Here is a 17,242-nt window from a genome sequence, read left to right as displayed (position 1 = left end):
GTTATATGATTTTGGGGTTATACTGTAGGGGATATACTATAGGGGATATACTTCATGGTATATACTGTAGGGGATATACTGTGAGGGATTACTTGAGAAGAAGAGAGAGAGAGAGAGAACAAAGCCCACTACATGTAGATGTGTATTAAGAAATAGACACCTGAGAGAGAGAGAGAGAGAGAGCCAGAAAGAGTGAGTGAGAGAGAGAGAGAGAGACAGAGTACGCTCTCTCTCTCTCTCTCTCTCTCTCACCCACAGAAAGAGAGCAAAAATCAATAAGGGAATTCTGGTCTCAGTTGCAAAGTCCAGCAGACGTCGCCAAGTCTCTCTTGAAAATCTTCATATATATATATATATATATATATATATATATATATATATATATATATATATATATATATATATATATATATATATATTTATTTATTTATTTATTTACTTTTCCAAATGTTTTCTGTACAGCCGCCACAGCATATAATCAAGGCCACCCAAGTTGATCTTCTATCTTTCGGTGGTCTCGGTATAATGCTGTGCGAGCCGTGGCCCGTGAAAATTTAACCACGGCACGGTGGTGGCCTGTCCTATATCGTTGCCAGAAGCACGATCATGGCTAACTTCAACCGTAAATAAAATAAAAACTGCTGAGGCTAGAGGGCTGCAATTTGGTAGGTTTGATGACCGGAGGGTGGGTGATCGACATACCAATTTGCAGCCCTCTAGCCTCGGTAGTTTTTCAGATCTGAGGGCGGACAGAATAAAGTGTGGATGGACAGACTTAAATAATACAAATTTAATCTGAATTCACCACAAATTTCATTTCATTTCTGATAATTCTTAGTTTTTTGACAACTGTCCATCCGCGCTTTTTTCTGTCCGCCCTCAGATCTTAAAAACCACTGAGGCTAGAGGGCTGCAAATTGGTATGTTGGTCATCCACCCTCCAACCATCAAACATACCAAATTGCAGCCCTCTAGCCTCAGCAGTTTTTATTTATTTAATTTAACTTTAGCCATAATCATGCTTCTGACGACGATATGGGATAGGCCATTACTGTGCCGTGGTTAAAGTTTCACGGGCCGCGGTTCACACAGCATTATACCGAGACCACTGAAAGATAGATCTGTTTCCGGTGACCTTGATTATTATACGCTGTAAAAAAAAGACAAAACTACTTCAAAAAATACCTTTTCTTTTTTGCAAGTTATAGCAACAGTCATTATAACATTTATACAAGACGAACAAGTCTTATAAGAGTTGTTATAACGCTTATAACAACAAAGTATAACCACATTGTTGTATTGTTGTTAATTATGAATCAATGACAAATATAAAGAAGTGTTGTAGAATCATGTTGAATCCAACACTAGTCAGGAAAACTCTATATTCAAATTTACTCACAAATCATATGTTAATCGAAATCCCTTCTAAATGCCTCAGTTAAATCCGGCGCAGATGTCCCAAAGGGATTAACTCGGATTAAATCCCCATCCCAATCGATCAGGGGTCAAGGGACGAAGCAAGTCTCACCTTTAAGGAGACTGGATTTTAAATCCTCACGCCATCTGCTGGGTGCTAAGGTGACTAAGATTGCGGTGTATTAAGTTCTGGAGGTACAGCCAGTACCTTCTGTGAATTAAGTCCTGGAGTACAGCCAGTACCCTCTGTGAATTAACTTCTGGAGGTACAGCCAGTACCTTCTGTGAATCGAGTCCTGGAGGGACAGCCAGTACCTTCGTGGAGGGAGTCCTGCAGACACCCTCCCGACCCTCCTGGGTGGGAGCCCTGGAAAGAGTATAAACTCTTCAGGCACCTGTTCGTCATTAGGCCTAAAACAATTTAATTCCTTTTATTTATATTTGATTTTTCCTTTTTTTTTTTTTGCTTTTTTTTAGTATGCGGTTGCAAGCCCTACACCTAATTAATTATAAATGTTCTAAGAATGATTTTTATTTTTCCGTAAAAGAAAACTGTTGTGCGCACTTTATTCTGTCCACAATTTTTTCTGTGTACACTTTTTTTCTGTGTGGCCTCAGATCTCAAAACCCACTGAGGCTAGAGGGCTCCAAATTGTTATGTTGGTCATCCAGCTTCTAATCCTCAAACATACCAAATTGCAGCCCTCTAGCCTCAGTAGTTTTTATTTTATATAAGGTTAAATTTAGCCATGATCGTGCGTCTGGCAACGATATGGAATAGGCCACCACCGTGCCATGGTTAAAGTTTCATGGGCCGCGGCTCATACGGCATATACCGAGACCCCCGAGAGATATGTACATTATACAATGTACATAACACTCGATTGTGCCGAAAAACTCTAACATTATTTAGTTTAAATCATTTCAAAATTATTTTTAGTCTTTTTTTAAATTATATTTGTTAATATAATTCAAAATTATTCCTTGAGCAAATTGTTGACTTTCTTTTAGTTCGTATTTTTTCAATATTTTTCAGGAAAATTGTAATATTTTTTTAGTTTAAATAATTCAAAAATTAATTTTAAGGCAAATTCAAATATTAAATTTAAATAATTTCAAAATTAATTATTTCAGGGAAAAGTCATATTTCATTTAAATAATTTAAAAATTATTTTAAGGCTAATTGTAATATTTCATTTAAATAATTTCAAAATTATTTTTAAGGCAAATTGTAATATTTTATTTAAATAATTTCAAAATCATTTTTAAGGTAAATTGTAATATTTCATTTAAATAATTTCAAAAGTATTTTTAAGACAAATTGTAATATTTCATTCAAATAATTTCAAAAGTATTTTTAAGACAAATTGTAATATTTCAATTAAATAATTTCATAATTATTTTTAAGGCAAATTGTAATATTTCATTTAAATAATTTCAAAATTATTTTTAGGACAAAACATAATGATATTTCATTTAAACAATTTCAGAATTATTTTTAAGGCAAATTGTAATATTATTTCATTTAAATAATTTCATTATTGTTAAGGCAAATTGTAATATTTCGTTTAAATAATTTTAAAATTATTTTTAGGACAAATTGTAATATTTCATTTAAATAATTTCAAAATTATTTTTAGGGCAAATTGTAATATTTCATTTAAATAATTTCAAAATTATTTTTAAGGCAAATTGTAATATTTCATTTAAATAATTTATTATTTTTAAGGCAAATTGTAATATTTCATTTAAATAATTTCAAAATTATTTTAAGGCAAATTATAATCTTATTTCATTTAAATAATTTCAAAATTATTTTTAAAGCAAATTGTAATATTATTTCCATTTAAATAATTTCAAAGTTATTTTTAAGGCAGATTGTAATATTATTTCATTTAAATAATTTCAAAATTACTTGTAAAGGAAATTGATAACTTCCTTCAATTTTGATTATCTCAAAATTGTTTTTAATGTGAATATCAATAATGTTTGAATTATATATATATATATATATATATATATATATATATATATATATATATATATATATATATATATGAGTGTGTGTGTGTATGCATATATATGCATATATATATATATATATATATATATATATATATATATATATATATATATATATATATATATATATAAAATATATGATTCTGGAAGCTAAATATAACATTTCTCTTAATTTAAATATCTCAGAAATAGTTTTTTAAAGTAAATTCTGAACTGATGATATATTTGAAATTAAAATTATGATTTATTTCCACTGAATATAATTCAATTTTTGAATTTTCCAAATATTGTTAACCTATGAATTTGTTTATTTTCGATTTCTCCTGTGATTTTTAAAAAACATTTTTACCAACTTTTTCCTTTAAGATTATTATTATTATTATTATTATTATTATTATTATTATTATTATTATTATTATTATTATTTAATGACAGAGATTTATCTCGTTTATATAGAATGGTTTGTGGTGGCAGATTTCTGTCTCCTAATAGCAGCAGTTATGACTTGGACCATCAACGGATGGTCTCTTAGAGATAGAGAGAGAGAGAGAGAGAGAGAGAGAGAGAGAGAGAGAGAGAGAGAGAGAGAGAGACCAACCAGATTCACTGTCGAACCTCCCCAAAGTTCCAGAGGTCCTTTATCCCTCACACTGATAGATTGTCGTGCAGTTGGAACTTCTTCAGAAGTTCAGGCGAAAACGCAATGCATTACTGCCCTAACACTTCTAGTTGCTTTTTGATACATTTCTATCTCTTTATTAATCTATCTTTTCTCTTGTTGCTTCTTCCTAATGGACGCCTGAATATTCTTTGGGAGCTTGAATTTCAAGTCGATGGCTCCTTTTGATAACAATAATAATGCTTCCATTGCTTAATAGTAATGATATTATAATTATTATCATTTTGCTATTATTATTACTTAATAATAAAACAAATTTATTATTATTATTATTATTATTATTATTATTATTATTATTATTATTATTATTATTATTATTATTATTATTGAGGGCCAAAAGCAGACACACAATTACTATCAAGTTTTTATTGAAAACACCTCAAGAGCTCAACACAGTAATAGATTTCATTTATCTGTCATAATTACTTTTGAAAGTAATACATATATATATAAAAAGTCTTGACACTTTTAATAACATAGAATTATTTTTTGTTGTGGGGGTAGGGGGAAACTTAATTATACGCGATAATTAGTATCACAACGTCAGCAGTGATTTGAGATTGTCAGTCATATTTTTTTTGTCAGCGATGTGTACTCACGTACGTACTTGAGTCTCTGTAATGATTTGGCAACAATGTGTACATCCTTCGTACAGTTCGTCAGCATGTTTGGTTCTGTTGGCCAATAGGAAGACAGAGTTCTGTCAGCCAATCAGGCAGAAGAGAGCTCTATTGACCAATAGGGAGACAGAGTTCTGTCAACCAATCAGGCAGAAGAGAGTTCTATCAGCCAATAGGGAGACAGAGCTCTGTCAGCCGATCAGGCAGAAGAGAGTTCTATCAACCAATAGGGAGACAGAGTTCTGTCAGCCAATCAGGCAGAAGAGAGTTCTATCAACCAATAGGGAGACAGAGTTCTGTCAGCCAATGGGAAGACAAAGTTCTATAACCAATGGGGAGACAAAGTTCTGTCAGCCAATCAGGCAGAAGAGAGTTCTGTCAGCCAGTGGGAAGACAGTTCTATTAGCCAATCAGCTGAGAGCTTTATCAGCCAATGGGGAGACAGAATTTCGTCAGCTATTGGGGAGATAGAGTACTATCAGCCAATGGGAAGACAGAGTTCTATCAGCCAATGGGAAGACAGAATTCTATCAGCCAATTGGATGAGAATATTGTTATCCAATGGAAGATAGTTTTATCAGCCAATAGCAGGACAGAATCCTGTCATCCAGTGACAGAATAGAATTCTTGTCAACCAATGACAAAATAGAATCCTGTCAGCCTTTGATGATAGAATCTTGTCCATTAATGGCTGGACAGAACTCTATCCACCAGGGGCACAATAATGCCCCAGCCATCACCTCAGAACAGAGCAACACCACAACTCGATGAAGCCATGCATCTCTCACAGTTGCTTCAGCTGGATGGGATCTGTGTCGGATCCTGCCGTATCTTCACCCTCTGGCCAGGCGCGTGGTCCTCCTCGGGCCTTCCGGGGCCACGTGGACGAGCTGCCCACGCAGACCACGGTGGGGGGCACGGCCACGATGGGCCTGTTACTCCCACCACCGCCTCGGAAGGACGTCGTCATGTCCTGTCCGTCGTAGAAAGTGCCGCCGTAGTAGTCTACCACCTGAGCGTGACGATGGCGCCCGGGTGGGGTGTGCGGTCGAGCGGCACTCTGCAGGTGCTTAGTAGTGGAGAGCACCGCCACCAGAGGGCTCCTCTGTCATACTTGCAGTTCCTCGAAGGGTGGTATCTTGCCCCGGGGCGGAGCCGGCACCTGAGCAGGCAGTAGCGGCTGGGACTCCGATAGCCGGGGCGGGGGAGGTGGGCGGGGCATCATTATTTGCTCCTGCTGCTGCTGATGCTGATGCTGTCTTTTGAGCTGCTGCTGATGCTGATGCTGTCCTCCACCGTCAATCATGGTGGCACTGCCATTGGGTATGGTCGGCGGAGGGGGGGGTATAGTCACGCAGTGACTTCCCGTTTCTAAAGTAAGGGGGGTGTCGGCAAAGGCGGGCGGGCATTCGGAGATGTGAGCGAAGGGGTGAGTGTGCGTCAGGGGGGAAGGGGGAGGTGCCTTGACCGACGATGTCGTCACAGGCATCGGTAACTTCATGACTTCTAAGTTGATGCTTGATCCTAATGTAGGACCCGTGGCACTGCTGATGGCCGCCATTTGCTGCTGGTCGCCTAATAATCCTCCTCCTCCTCCTCCTCCGCCCTGGCTGTGGAGCTGGCTCTGCTGCTCCTGCTTGCTGCCCATCGCCCGCGACCTGTCTCTCTGGTAGTACACTCCGGCGAAGATGAGCAGGTTCAGGATGAGGAGGGACACTCCGATGGCTATCGTGACGGAGAGTGCCGTCGAGTAGGCCATGTAACCGACCCCCTGGGGCTTCGTGGCCTCCGCATGGGCCGTGGCGTTGGAGAGGACGTCCGGGTAGGGGTCCAGCAAGGGGTTGCTCCCGCGGCGGGGAACTCGAGGGGTCGTGAACATCTGGGAGAGCTGGGGCGGGAGGAGGGTGGTGGTGGGGATCGGAGTGGTGGGGGCAGCGGTGGTAGTGGTGGGGGGCAGGACGTAGTGGCCGGCCATGTGCTGGAGCGGGCGAACAGAGCCAGAGTAGAGCTCCGGGGAGTCGAAGTGGGCGAAGAGGTGGTGGAGGACCGAGAGCTCCTGGAGTCTCTCCTCGTCATCCAGGTGGGAATTGTCAGGGTCCCTCAGGGTGAGGAACTCCAGGCGGCCCACACGCTGCAGCTGGGGCACCAGCCAGGTCCAGAGGGCGAGCTGGTGGGCACGGTAGTGGTCCCTCATCCTGGGGCGGCTGCCTGCGGAGGGAGAAGAGACACACAGTGGGGGATAGGCCTAAGCGTCACAAGTACTCATATCCTGACCAGGATTCAAACCTGCACCATTTTAGGTGGACGCGTGGATGACAGTGTACTCAATCCATTCAGCCACCAAGAAGGAACATTTTTTACATGGCTGAGTGTCTAAAGTATGCTGTCATCCAACTGTCATCCAAAAGGTGCTCGGTACCGAATCCTGGCCGGGGCTCTATACTAAAACATGAATTCATTTCTAAATTATTTCTAAAATAATGTTTGTGGCAAATATTCATTCAGTGCAAAAATTTAATTTAATTATTAAAGGTCACTTGAATCCCTCTTAAAGTTTTCATTATTATTATTATTATTATTATTATTATTATTATTATTAGTATTATTATTATTATTATTATTATTATTATAAAGACAAGAAAGGAAGACTCAAGAAAGAGACGAATAAAGGAAAGGAAGAAAGAATAAAGGCAAGAATACAGAGAAGAATAGAAGTAATAAAGACATGAATGAGTGAATAAAGACAGAAGATAAAAAATAAAGAGAAGAATGGAAGTAATGAGAACAAGAATGAGTGAATAAAGACAGAAAATACAAGAATAAAGAGAAGAATGGAAGTAATGAGGACAAGAATGAAAGAATAAAGACAGAAAATACAAGAATAAAGAGAAGAATGGAAGTAATGAGGAGAAGAATGAAAGAATAAAGACAGAAAATACAAGAATAAAGAGAAGAATGGAAGTAATGAGGACAAGAATGAAAGAATAAAGACAGAAAATACAAGAATAAAGAGAAGAATGGAAGTAATGAAGACAAGAATAAAAGAATAAAGACAGAAAATACAAGAATAAAGAGAAGAATGGAAGTAATGAGGACAAGAATAAAAGAATAAAGACAGAAAATACAAGAATAAAGAGAAGAATGGAAGTAATGAGGACAAGAATGAAAGAATAAAGACAGGAAATACAAGAATAAAGAGAAGAATGGAAGTAATGAGGACAAGAATTAAAGAATAAAGACAGGAAATACAAGAATAAAGAGAAGGATGGAAGTAATGAGGACAAGAATTAAAGAATAAAGACAGGAAATACAAGAATAAAGAGAAGAATGGAAGTAATGAGGACAAGAATGAAAGAATAAAGACAGGAAACACAAGAATAAAGAGAAGAATGGAAGTAATGAGGACAAGAATGAAAGAATAAAGACAGGAAATACAAGAATAAAGAGAAGAATGGAAGTAATGAGGACAAGAATGAAAGAATAAAGACAGGAAATACAAGAATAAAGAGAAGAATGGAAGTAATGAGGACAAGAATGAAAGAATAAAGACAGGAAATACAAGAATAAAGAGAAGAATGGAAGTAATGAGGACAAGAATGAAAGAATAAAGACAGAAAATACAAGAATAAAGAGAAGAATGGAAGTAATGAGGACAAGAATGAGAGAATAAAGAAAGGAAATACAAGAATAAAGAGAAGAATGGAAGTAATGAGGACAAGAATGAAAGAATAAAGACAGGAAATACAAGAATAAAGAGAAGGATGGAAGTAATGAGGACAAGAATTAAAGAATAAAGACAGGAAATACAAGAATAAAGAGAAGGATGGAAGTAATGAGGACAAGAATGAAAGAATAAAGACAGGAAATACAAGAATAAAGAGAAGAATGGAAGTAATGAGGACAAGAATGAAAGAATAAAGACAGGAAATACAAGAATAAAGAGAAGAATGGAAGTAATGAGGACAAGAATGAAAGAATAAAGACAGGAAATACAAGAATAAAGAGAAGAATGGAAGTAATGAGGACAAGAATGAAAGAATAAAGACAGGAAATACAAGAATAAAGAGAAGAATGGAAGTAATGAGGACAAGAATGAAAGAATAAAGACAGAAAATACAAGAATAAAGAGAAGAATGGAAGTAATGAGGACAAGAATGAGAGAATAAAGAAAGGAAATACAAGAATAAAGAGAAGAATGGAAGTAATGAGGACAAGAATGAAAGAATAAAGACAGGAAATACAAGAATAAAGAGAAGAATGGAAGTGATGAGGACAAGAATAAAAGAAGAAGACAGGAAATACAAGAATAAAGAGAAGAATGGAAGTAATGAGGACAAGAATGAAAGAATAAAGACAGGAAATACAAGAATAAAGAGAAGAATGGAAGTAATGAGGACAAGAATGAAAGAATAAAGACAGGAAATACAAGAATAAAGAGAAGAATGGAAGTGATGAGGACAAGAATGAAAGAATAAAGACAAGAAATACAAGAATAAAGAGAAGAATGGAAGTGATGAGGACAAGAATAAAAGAATAAAGACAGGAAATACAAGAATATAGAGAAGAATGGAAGTAATGAGGACAAGAATGAAAGAATAAAGACAGAAAATACAAGAATAAAGAGAAGAATGGAAGTAATGAGGACAAGAATGAAAGAATAAAGACAGAAAATACAAGAATAAAGAGAAGAATGGAAGTAATGAGGACAAGAATGAAAGAATAAAGACAGGAAATACAAGAATAAAGAGAAGAATGGAAGTGATGAGGACAAGAATGAAAGAATAAAGACAAGAAATACAAGAATAAAGAGAAGAATGGAAGTGATGAGGACAAGAATAAAAGAATAAAGACAGGAAATACAAGAATATAGAGAAGAATGGAAGTAATGAGGACAAGAATGAAAGAATAAAGACAGAAAATACAAGAATAAAGAGAAGAATGGAAGTAATGAGGACAAGAATGAAAGAATAAAGACAGAAAATACAAGAATAAAGAGAAGAATGGAAGTAATGAGGACAAGAATGAAAGAATAAAGACAGAAAATACAAGAATAAAGAGAAGAATGGAAGTAATGAGGACAAGAATGAAAGAATAAAGACAGGAAATACAAGAATAAAGAGAAGAATGGAAGTAATGAGGACAAGAATGAAAGAATAAAGACAGGAAATACAAGAATAAAGAGAAGAATGGAAGTAATGAGGAAAAGAATGAAAGAATAAAGACAGAAAATACAAGAATAAAGAGAAGAATGGAAGTAATGAGGACAAGAATAAAAGAATAAAGACAGGAAATACAAGAATAAAGAGAAGAATGGAAGTAATGAGGACAAGAATGAAAGAATAAAGACAGGAAATACAAGAATAAAGAGAAGAATGGAAGTAATGAGGAAAAGAATGAAAGAATAAAGACAGAAAATACAAGAATAAAGAGAAGAATGGAAGTAATGAGGACAAGAATAAAAGAATAAAGACAGGAAATACAAGAATAAAGAGAAGAATGGAAGTAATGAGGACAAGAATGAAAGAATAAAGACAGAAAATACAAGAATAAAGAGAAGAATGGAAGTAATGAGGACAAGAATGAAAGAATAAAGAAAGGAAATACAAGAATAAAGAGAAGAATGGAAGTGATGAGGACAAGAATAAAAGAATAAAGACAGGAAATACAAGAATAAAGAGAAGAATGGAAGTAATGAGGACAAGAATGAAAGAATAAAGACAGAAAATACAAGAATGAAGAGAAGAATGGAAGTAATGAGGACAAGAATGAAAGAATAAAGACAGGAAATACAAGAATAAAGAGAAGAATGGAAGTAATGAGGACAAGAATGAAAGAATAAAGACAGGAAATACAAGAATAAAGAGAAGAATGGAAGTAATGAGGACAAGAATGAGAGAATAAAGAAAGGAAATACAAGAATAAAGAGAAGAATGGAAGTAATGAGGACAAGAATGAAAGAATAAAGACGGAAAATACAAGAATAAAGAGAAGAATGGAAGTAATGAGGACAAAAATGAGAGAATAAAGAAAGGAAATACAAGAATAAAGAGAAGAATGGAAGTGATGAGGACAAGAATAAAAGAATAAAGACAGGAAATGCAAGAATAAAGAGAAGAATGGAAGTAATGAGGACAAGAATGAAAGAATAAAGACAGAAAATACAAGAATGAAGAGAAGAATGGAAGTAATGTGGACAAGAATTAAAGAATAAAGACAGGAAATACAAGAATAAAGAGAAGAATGGAAGTAATGAGGAGAAGAATGAAAGAATAAAGACAGGAAATACAAGAATGAAGAGAAGAATGGTAGTAATGAGGACAAGAATGAAAGAATAAAGACAGGAAATACAAGAATAAAGAGAAGAATGGAAGTAATGAGGACAAGAATGAAAGAATAAAGACAGGAAATACAAGAATAAAGAGAAGAATGGAAGTAATGAGGACAAGAATGAAAGAATAAAGACAGGAAATACAAGAATAAAGAGAAGAATGGAAGTAATGAGGACAAGAATGAGAGAATAAAGAAAGGAAATACAAGAATAAAGAGAAGAATGGAAGTAATGAGGACAAGAATGAAAGAATAAAGACAGAAAATACAAGAATAAAGAGAAAAATAAAATTAATGAGGACAAGAATGAGTGAATAAAGACAGAAAATACAAGAATAAAGAGACTAATTGAAGGATAAAGACAACAAATGGCAAGAATGAAAGAATAAAATCAAGAATGGAAGAATGAGGACAAGAAAAGACAAGAATGGAAGAACGCCTCACCTATGTACAAATATTTTTGATAAACGGGGTCGTACTTTTCCCAGACCAGCTTTTTGAACTTGCTCTTGTCCCGGGCGTTGGCTGTCAGTTCCTGGCCTGGCCGTAAATTGGGGTTCCTGCGGGGCAAAATTGAAGGGGGGGGGCTTGTAAGTTGCGATCAGTGAAGGTCACAAAGAATGGGGTCTTGTAAGGTGTGGTTAATGAGGGCCACAAAAAATTGGCTAAGGTTTGAAGGGTCAGTTTTTGGGAGATGTAAACATGGTAAATATTTTTGGCTGAAAATTTTCAGGACTTGTGGAAATTGGGCTTAATGAGGACACAAAATAAAGTTTAAGGAGGACCACAATGTAGATTAGGGTTAATGAGGATCACAAAGTAAAGTTTAAGGAGGACCGCAGTTTAGATTAAGGTTAATTAGGGCCACATAGTAAGGGTTAATGACGACCACAAAGTAAGGGATAATGAGGACCAGAGTAAATTAGGATTTATGAGGACCACAGAGCAATTTAGGGTTAATGAGGACCATGGAATAGGTTAGGCTTAATGAGTTACACAAAGTAAGGGTTAATGAGAACCACAAGATAAAAAGTCTTAGAAATTAGAGCTAGCAAATTAAGAAGTCTTAGAAATTAGGGTTAATAAGGGCCACAAGGTAAAAGATCAGTCTTTGGAAAGTCTTTAAATCAGGGTTAATTAGGACCACAATGGAAGAGTCCCAGAAATTAGTTAACAAAGTAAAAAGTCTTGTAAAGACTTGTTCATGAGAGCCACAAAGTCTTAGAAAATAAGGGTAACAAGAAGTCTTAGAAATTAGGTTTAACAAAGTAAAAAGTCTTTTAAATTGGGGTTTTAACAAAGTAAAAAGTCTTTTAAATTAGGGTTTTAACAAATTAAAAAGTCAGTCTTAGAAATTATGGTTAACAAAGTGAAAAAGTCTTTTAAATTAGGGTTTTAACAAAGTAAAAAGTCTTAGAAATTAGGGTTAACAAAGTAAAAAGTCTTTTAAATCAGTGTTAACGAGGACCAAAGTTAAGAATCTTGTAAATAAGTCTCAGAAGTTGGGGGTTAACGAAGACCACAAAATAAGGTCTTGCATATTAGGGTTAGCGAGGACCACCACCAACGACTCTTCTTCCTCACCCGGTCTTGGCGAAGTTGGCTATGTAGTAGAGCAAGGTCTCTGACACAAGTGTGTCCTGGTGAGTCCAGTTGTTGGCTGTGAAGACTCCCAGTTCGCCCACCAGCGGCGCCCCGAAGACGTACGCTAACTCGTCCCCATGAACGGCGCCTTTCACTGACTGCTGGAAAGGAACGGGGCGGATTCTGAACAGACGAGTGTAAAGCGCACTGAATTCTTAACCGACAAGTTCGAAACAAGGTGAATTTTAACAGAGGAGTGTGAAGCGAGCTGAATTTTTAACTGACAAGTTTGAAATGATCTGAATTAGTCTAACAGACAAGTTCAAAATCAACTGAATTCTTAACAGACAAGTATGAAATGAGCTGAATTAGTCTAACAGACAAGTTCAAGGTCAACTGAATTCTTAACAGACAAGTTTTTAATGCATAACAGACAAGTGTGCAAGAAGCTGAATTCAGTTTGAAAAATGCGGAATTTTTAACAGACAAGTTTGAAATGAATTCTTAACAGATAAGTTTGAAATAAATTGAATTCTTAACTTAGCAGACAAGTTTAAAATTAAATGGAATCTTAAGACAAGTTTGAAACAAGCTGTATTCTAACAGACAGGCCTAAAATTAATTTTTAACAGACAAGTTTGACATGAAATGGAATCTTAACAGACAAGTTTGAAACAAGCTGTATTCTAACAGATAAGCCTGAAATTAATTCTTAACAGACAAGTTTGAAATTAAATTAAATCTTAACAGACAAATTTGAAGCAAGCTGTATTCTAACAGACAAGCCTGAAATTAATTCTTAACAGACAAGTTTGAAATGAAATTAAACCTTAACAGACAAGTTTGAAACAAGCTGTATTCTAACAGACAATTTTGAAATGAATTCTTAACAGGCAATATTGAAATAGACTGGGTTCCAAAAGATAAGGCTGAAATGAACTGAATTCTTAACAGACAAGTTTGCAAAGAATTCTTAACAGATAAGTTTGAAAGAAGCTGTATTCTAACAGACAAGTTTGAAATGGTCTGGATTCTAACAGACAAGTTTGAAATTAACTGAATTCTTAACAGACAAGCCTGAAATGAATTCTTAACAGACAAGTTTGAATTGAAACTTTATAGACAAGTTTGAAATTAAATCTTAAGAGACAAGAAACTGTCTGTATTCTAACGGACAAGTTTGAAATGAATTCTTAAGAGACAAGTTCGAAATGAACTAATTAGTTTAAAATTAACTGAATTCTAGCAGACAAGCCTGAATGAATCATTCTTAAGAGGCAATTTCGAAATGAATCCTTAACAGACAAGCCTGAAACAGTGAATTATTAACAGACAAGCTAGAAAGAAGGCGAATCTCAACTCACATCCGAAAACTCAGACTCGGCAGAGGAGGAGGAGGAGGAGGAGGTGTGGTCAAAAACATAGAAAAACTGGTTCTTGTCTCCTATCCTGAGGTTGTTGGCTGTCTTGAGCAAGGGCGCCACATACTGGGAGTCCCCAAGGGCGGCCAGAGTCGCATCCCGGAGGGCTGCGGGCGAGGCGTCCGGGTTCTCCCAGTCAGTGTACTCGTTCACGACGGAGATGAACACCTCGTTCAGGTGGTAGTCGTACGAGTTCCGTACCATCGTCCGGAAGATGCGGTCGCGCCCTTCGGCGTCGACGCCGTTCTCGACGGCGCCGTTGCTCAGGAGGTCGTACGCCTCGTGGGGCACGACGCCGAAGAGCAAGTCGTACTCCTTCGTCTGCTCATCTGCGCGCTTCCGGATCTCCCGCCTGTAGTCGTTGCGGATGACGATGCCGTCCACGCTGGGACCGAAGGCGTAGAGGAATTGGGGAGAAGGGACATGCACCGTCTGCAGCTCTTCCAAGGGCTTCTCCTTCAGGCAGTTCACCATCAAGTCCAACTCCTCGTTCGACGGCTTGAACTCCGGCGGTGCCGTCTGCGGGAGAAGTCCGCCTCCACCTCCGCCTCCGCCGCCAGAAGAAGTGCAGTTGAGCGCCCTTCCGAACTGCAGGGCATAGTGGATGGGCGTGCCAACCACCGCCCAGGGACTGAGGGCGGAGCCAGACATGAGGATCGTGCGGTGGAAGAGACCGGGGGCCACGGCCGTCGAGGCCATGAGGAAGTGGATGCAGGCGGCACCCGTACCGTGCCCCAGCAAGGTCACGCTGCCCGGGTCGCCCCCAAACGCCCCGATGTTCTCCTGGACCCAGTGAAGGGCAGCGATCTGGTCTATGAGGCCGTGGTTCATGACATGGCCTCGGCCCGTGGGGTCTGCGTTGGTGTTCAGGAATCCTGCGAGGAAATCAGTCGATCAGTCAGTCAATAAATAGGTTAAGTAAGTAAATAACTAATTAAATCAATCAATCAATCAATTATTAATTATATAAATAACTAATTAAACCAAACAATCAATCAATAAGTAAATAAGTAAATAAATGAATGAATTCATTAACTAATTAATTAATTAATTAATAAGTAAATAAATAAATGAATGAGTGAATGAATGAATACATTAATCAATCAATCAATCGGTAGATAAGTGAATGAATGAGTGAATAAGTAAATAAATAACTAAAATACATGAATAAATAAATAATTACGTAAATAACTAATTAATTCAATCAATCAATCAACAAATAGGTAAATAAATAAATAAACCAATCAATCAATAAACAATAATATAATTAAATCGATCAATAAGTAAATAAATATCTAATTAAATCAATCAATAAATAAATAAGTAAATAAATAGATAATAAAATCCATCAATAAATAAACAATATAATTAAATCGATCAGTAAGTAAATAAATATCTAATTAAATAAGTAAATAAATAGGTAATTAAATCAATAAATACGTAAATAAATATCTGATTCAATCAATAAGTGAATAAATATCTAAATCAGTATGAAAAATTAATTAAATCAATTAGTAAGTAAATAAATATCTAATTAAATCAATTAATCAGTAAGTAGATATATAATTAAATCAATTAATCAGTAAGTAAATAAATATCTAATTAAATCAATTATTCAGTAAGTAAATAAATATCCAATTAAATCAATTAATCAGTAAGTAAATAAATATCTAATTAAATCAATCAATCAATAAGTAAATATTTAATTAAATCAATCAATGAATTAGTAAATAAATAAATAATTCAATCAATCAATAAATTAGTAAATAAATAGATAATTAAATCAGTCAATCAGTAAATTAGTAAATGAATAGATAATTAAATCAATCAATGAATAAATAAGTAAATAAATAGATAATTAAATCAATCAATAAATAAATAATGAAATCAATCAATAAATAAGTAAATAGATAAATAATTCAATCAATCAATAGGTAACTAAATAAATAAGTAATAATTACATGAATTAATTGATTAATAAATAACTAAATAGATAAGTAAAACCAATAAATAATTAATTAAATCAATCAGTGACTTGATAATAAGAAATATAAATCAATAAATTACACAAATTATTTTACATTAAACGGTGAATAATCAGGAATAATTATAACCGTTATTCATTATCATTATTCACCGTCCTACTCACCCAAAGGTCCCAGACGGTAATTCAAGGTCACAACTATGACCTCTCCGTGGGCGGCCAGGACTGACCCATCGTAGGGGTTGGACGCCCCCCACAGGTAGCTCTCGCCATGGATATAGACCACCACGGGAAGGGCGCGGTGCCCCCTGGTGTCCGCCACTGCAAAGGAAACGGCAGTTTAATGGGTGGAATCGCTTGAGAATGGCGGGTTATAGGATGAGTATGTACACTCTCTCTCTCTCTCTCTCTCTCTCTCTCTCTCTCTCTCTCTCTCTCTCTCTCTCTCTCTCTCTCTCTCTCTGTCGATCACGTCCCCCGATAAATCCAGTGGAGGAGGTCGTCTGTCACGAATACACCCTCAAGATAATATCTCGGAGTCTCCACTCGAGGGGCCTCGAGTGGACGCTTCAAGAACCCCGAGATCCCATTTTGAAGACCATCGATCGATTGGTCCTCGAAGTGGAGGAGGAGGTTTAGGAGGAGGCCTCTCCCAAAATAATTATTGCTAATGATTTCTTTTTCCTCTCCCCAGTGGGTGGAAGCTTTTGATGAGATTGTGTGTGTGTGTATATATATTATATATATATATATATATATATATATATATATATATATATATATATATATATATATATATATATATATATGTATTCTTATTTCAGGGGAAATAAGACTATGACAAAACATGAAATAGATTATCTTCAGCAGCCAAGTCCAGTGGATGAAAGTTTAGTAAGAGTAAACAAGGTCAAGAAATAAAGAAGAATAGGGGAGGGGTACTGGGCTAAGTGCAAGGTGGCAGAAGTTAAGTGATTATTGAGTGATGGAACAATTTTCTTGATAACCAAGATCCTAAAATACTAAGGAGGTGTTCCTCCTGCGTCGTTGTCACTTACTTCAAAGTTTTTTTGTGGTCCATTGGGTTTTTACATATTACTGAATGATTTCTTATGTTAGACATTTCAGGTTTAGCTAGCCTAAGACCAGTGCGGTAGCTCAAGCCACTGTAGCAATATGCCCCTTGCTT

At 36.1% G+C, this 17,242-nt stretch overlaps 1 protein-coding gene across 2 annotated transcripts in view; it reads right to left on the bottom strand.

Moving 5' to 3' along the window:
- Positions 1-4,468: 4,468 nt before the first annotated feature.
- Positions 4,469-17,242, bottom strand: part of LOC136838169 (neuroligin-4, X-linked-like) — a 28,642-nt gene continuing 15,868 nt past the window's right edge. The window contains exons 3-7 of one of the 2 annotated variants that reach the window (XM_067103044.1): positions 16,219-16,374; positions 14,013-14,944; positions 12,649-12,809; positions 11,509-11,624; positions 4,469-6,945 (exon numbers count right to left, since the gene is read on the bottom strand). In XM_067103044.1, the coding sequence (XP_066959145.1) occupies positions 5,846-6,945; positions 11,509-11,624; positions 12,649-12,809; positions 14,013-14,944; positions 16,219-16,374 (2,465 nt within the window). In that variant the 3' untranslated portion in view covers positions 4,469-5,845. The remainder of the gene's footprint in view (positions 6,946-11,508; positions 11,625-12,648; positions 12,810-14,012; positions 14,945-16,218; positions 16,375-17,242) is intronic. The other variant, XM_067103043.1, reaches the window with a different exon arrangement.

The sequence above is a fragment of the Macrobrachium rosenbergii genome, unplaced genomic scaffold, assembly GCF_040412425.1.
Source record: "Macrobrachium rosenbergii isolate ZJJX-2024 unplaced genomic scaffold, ASM4041242v1 171, whole genome shotgun sequence".
NCBI classification, from domain to species: domain Eukaryota; kingdom Metazoa; phylum Arthropoda; class Malacostraca; order Decapoda; family Palaemonidae; genus Macrobrachium; species Macrobrachium rosenbergii.
This window is presented reverse-complemented; position numbering and strand designations above follow the sequence as displayed.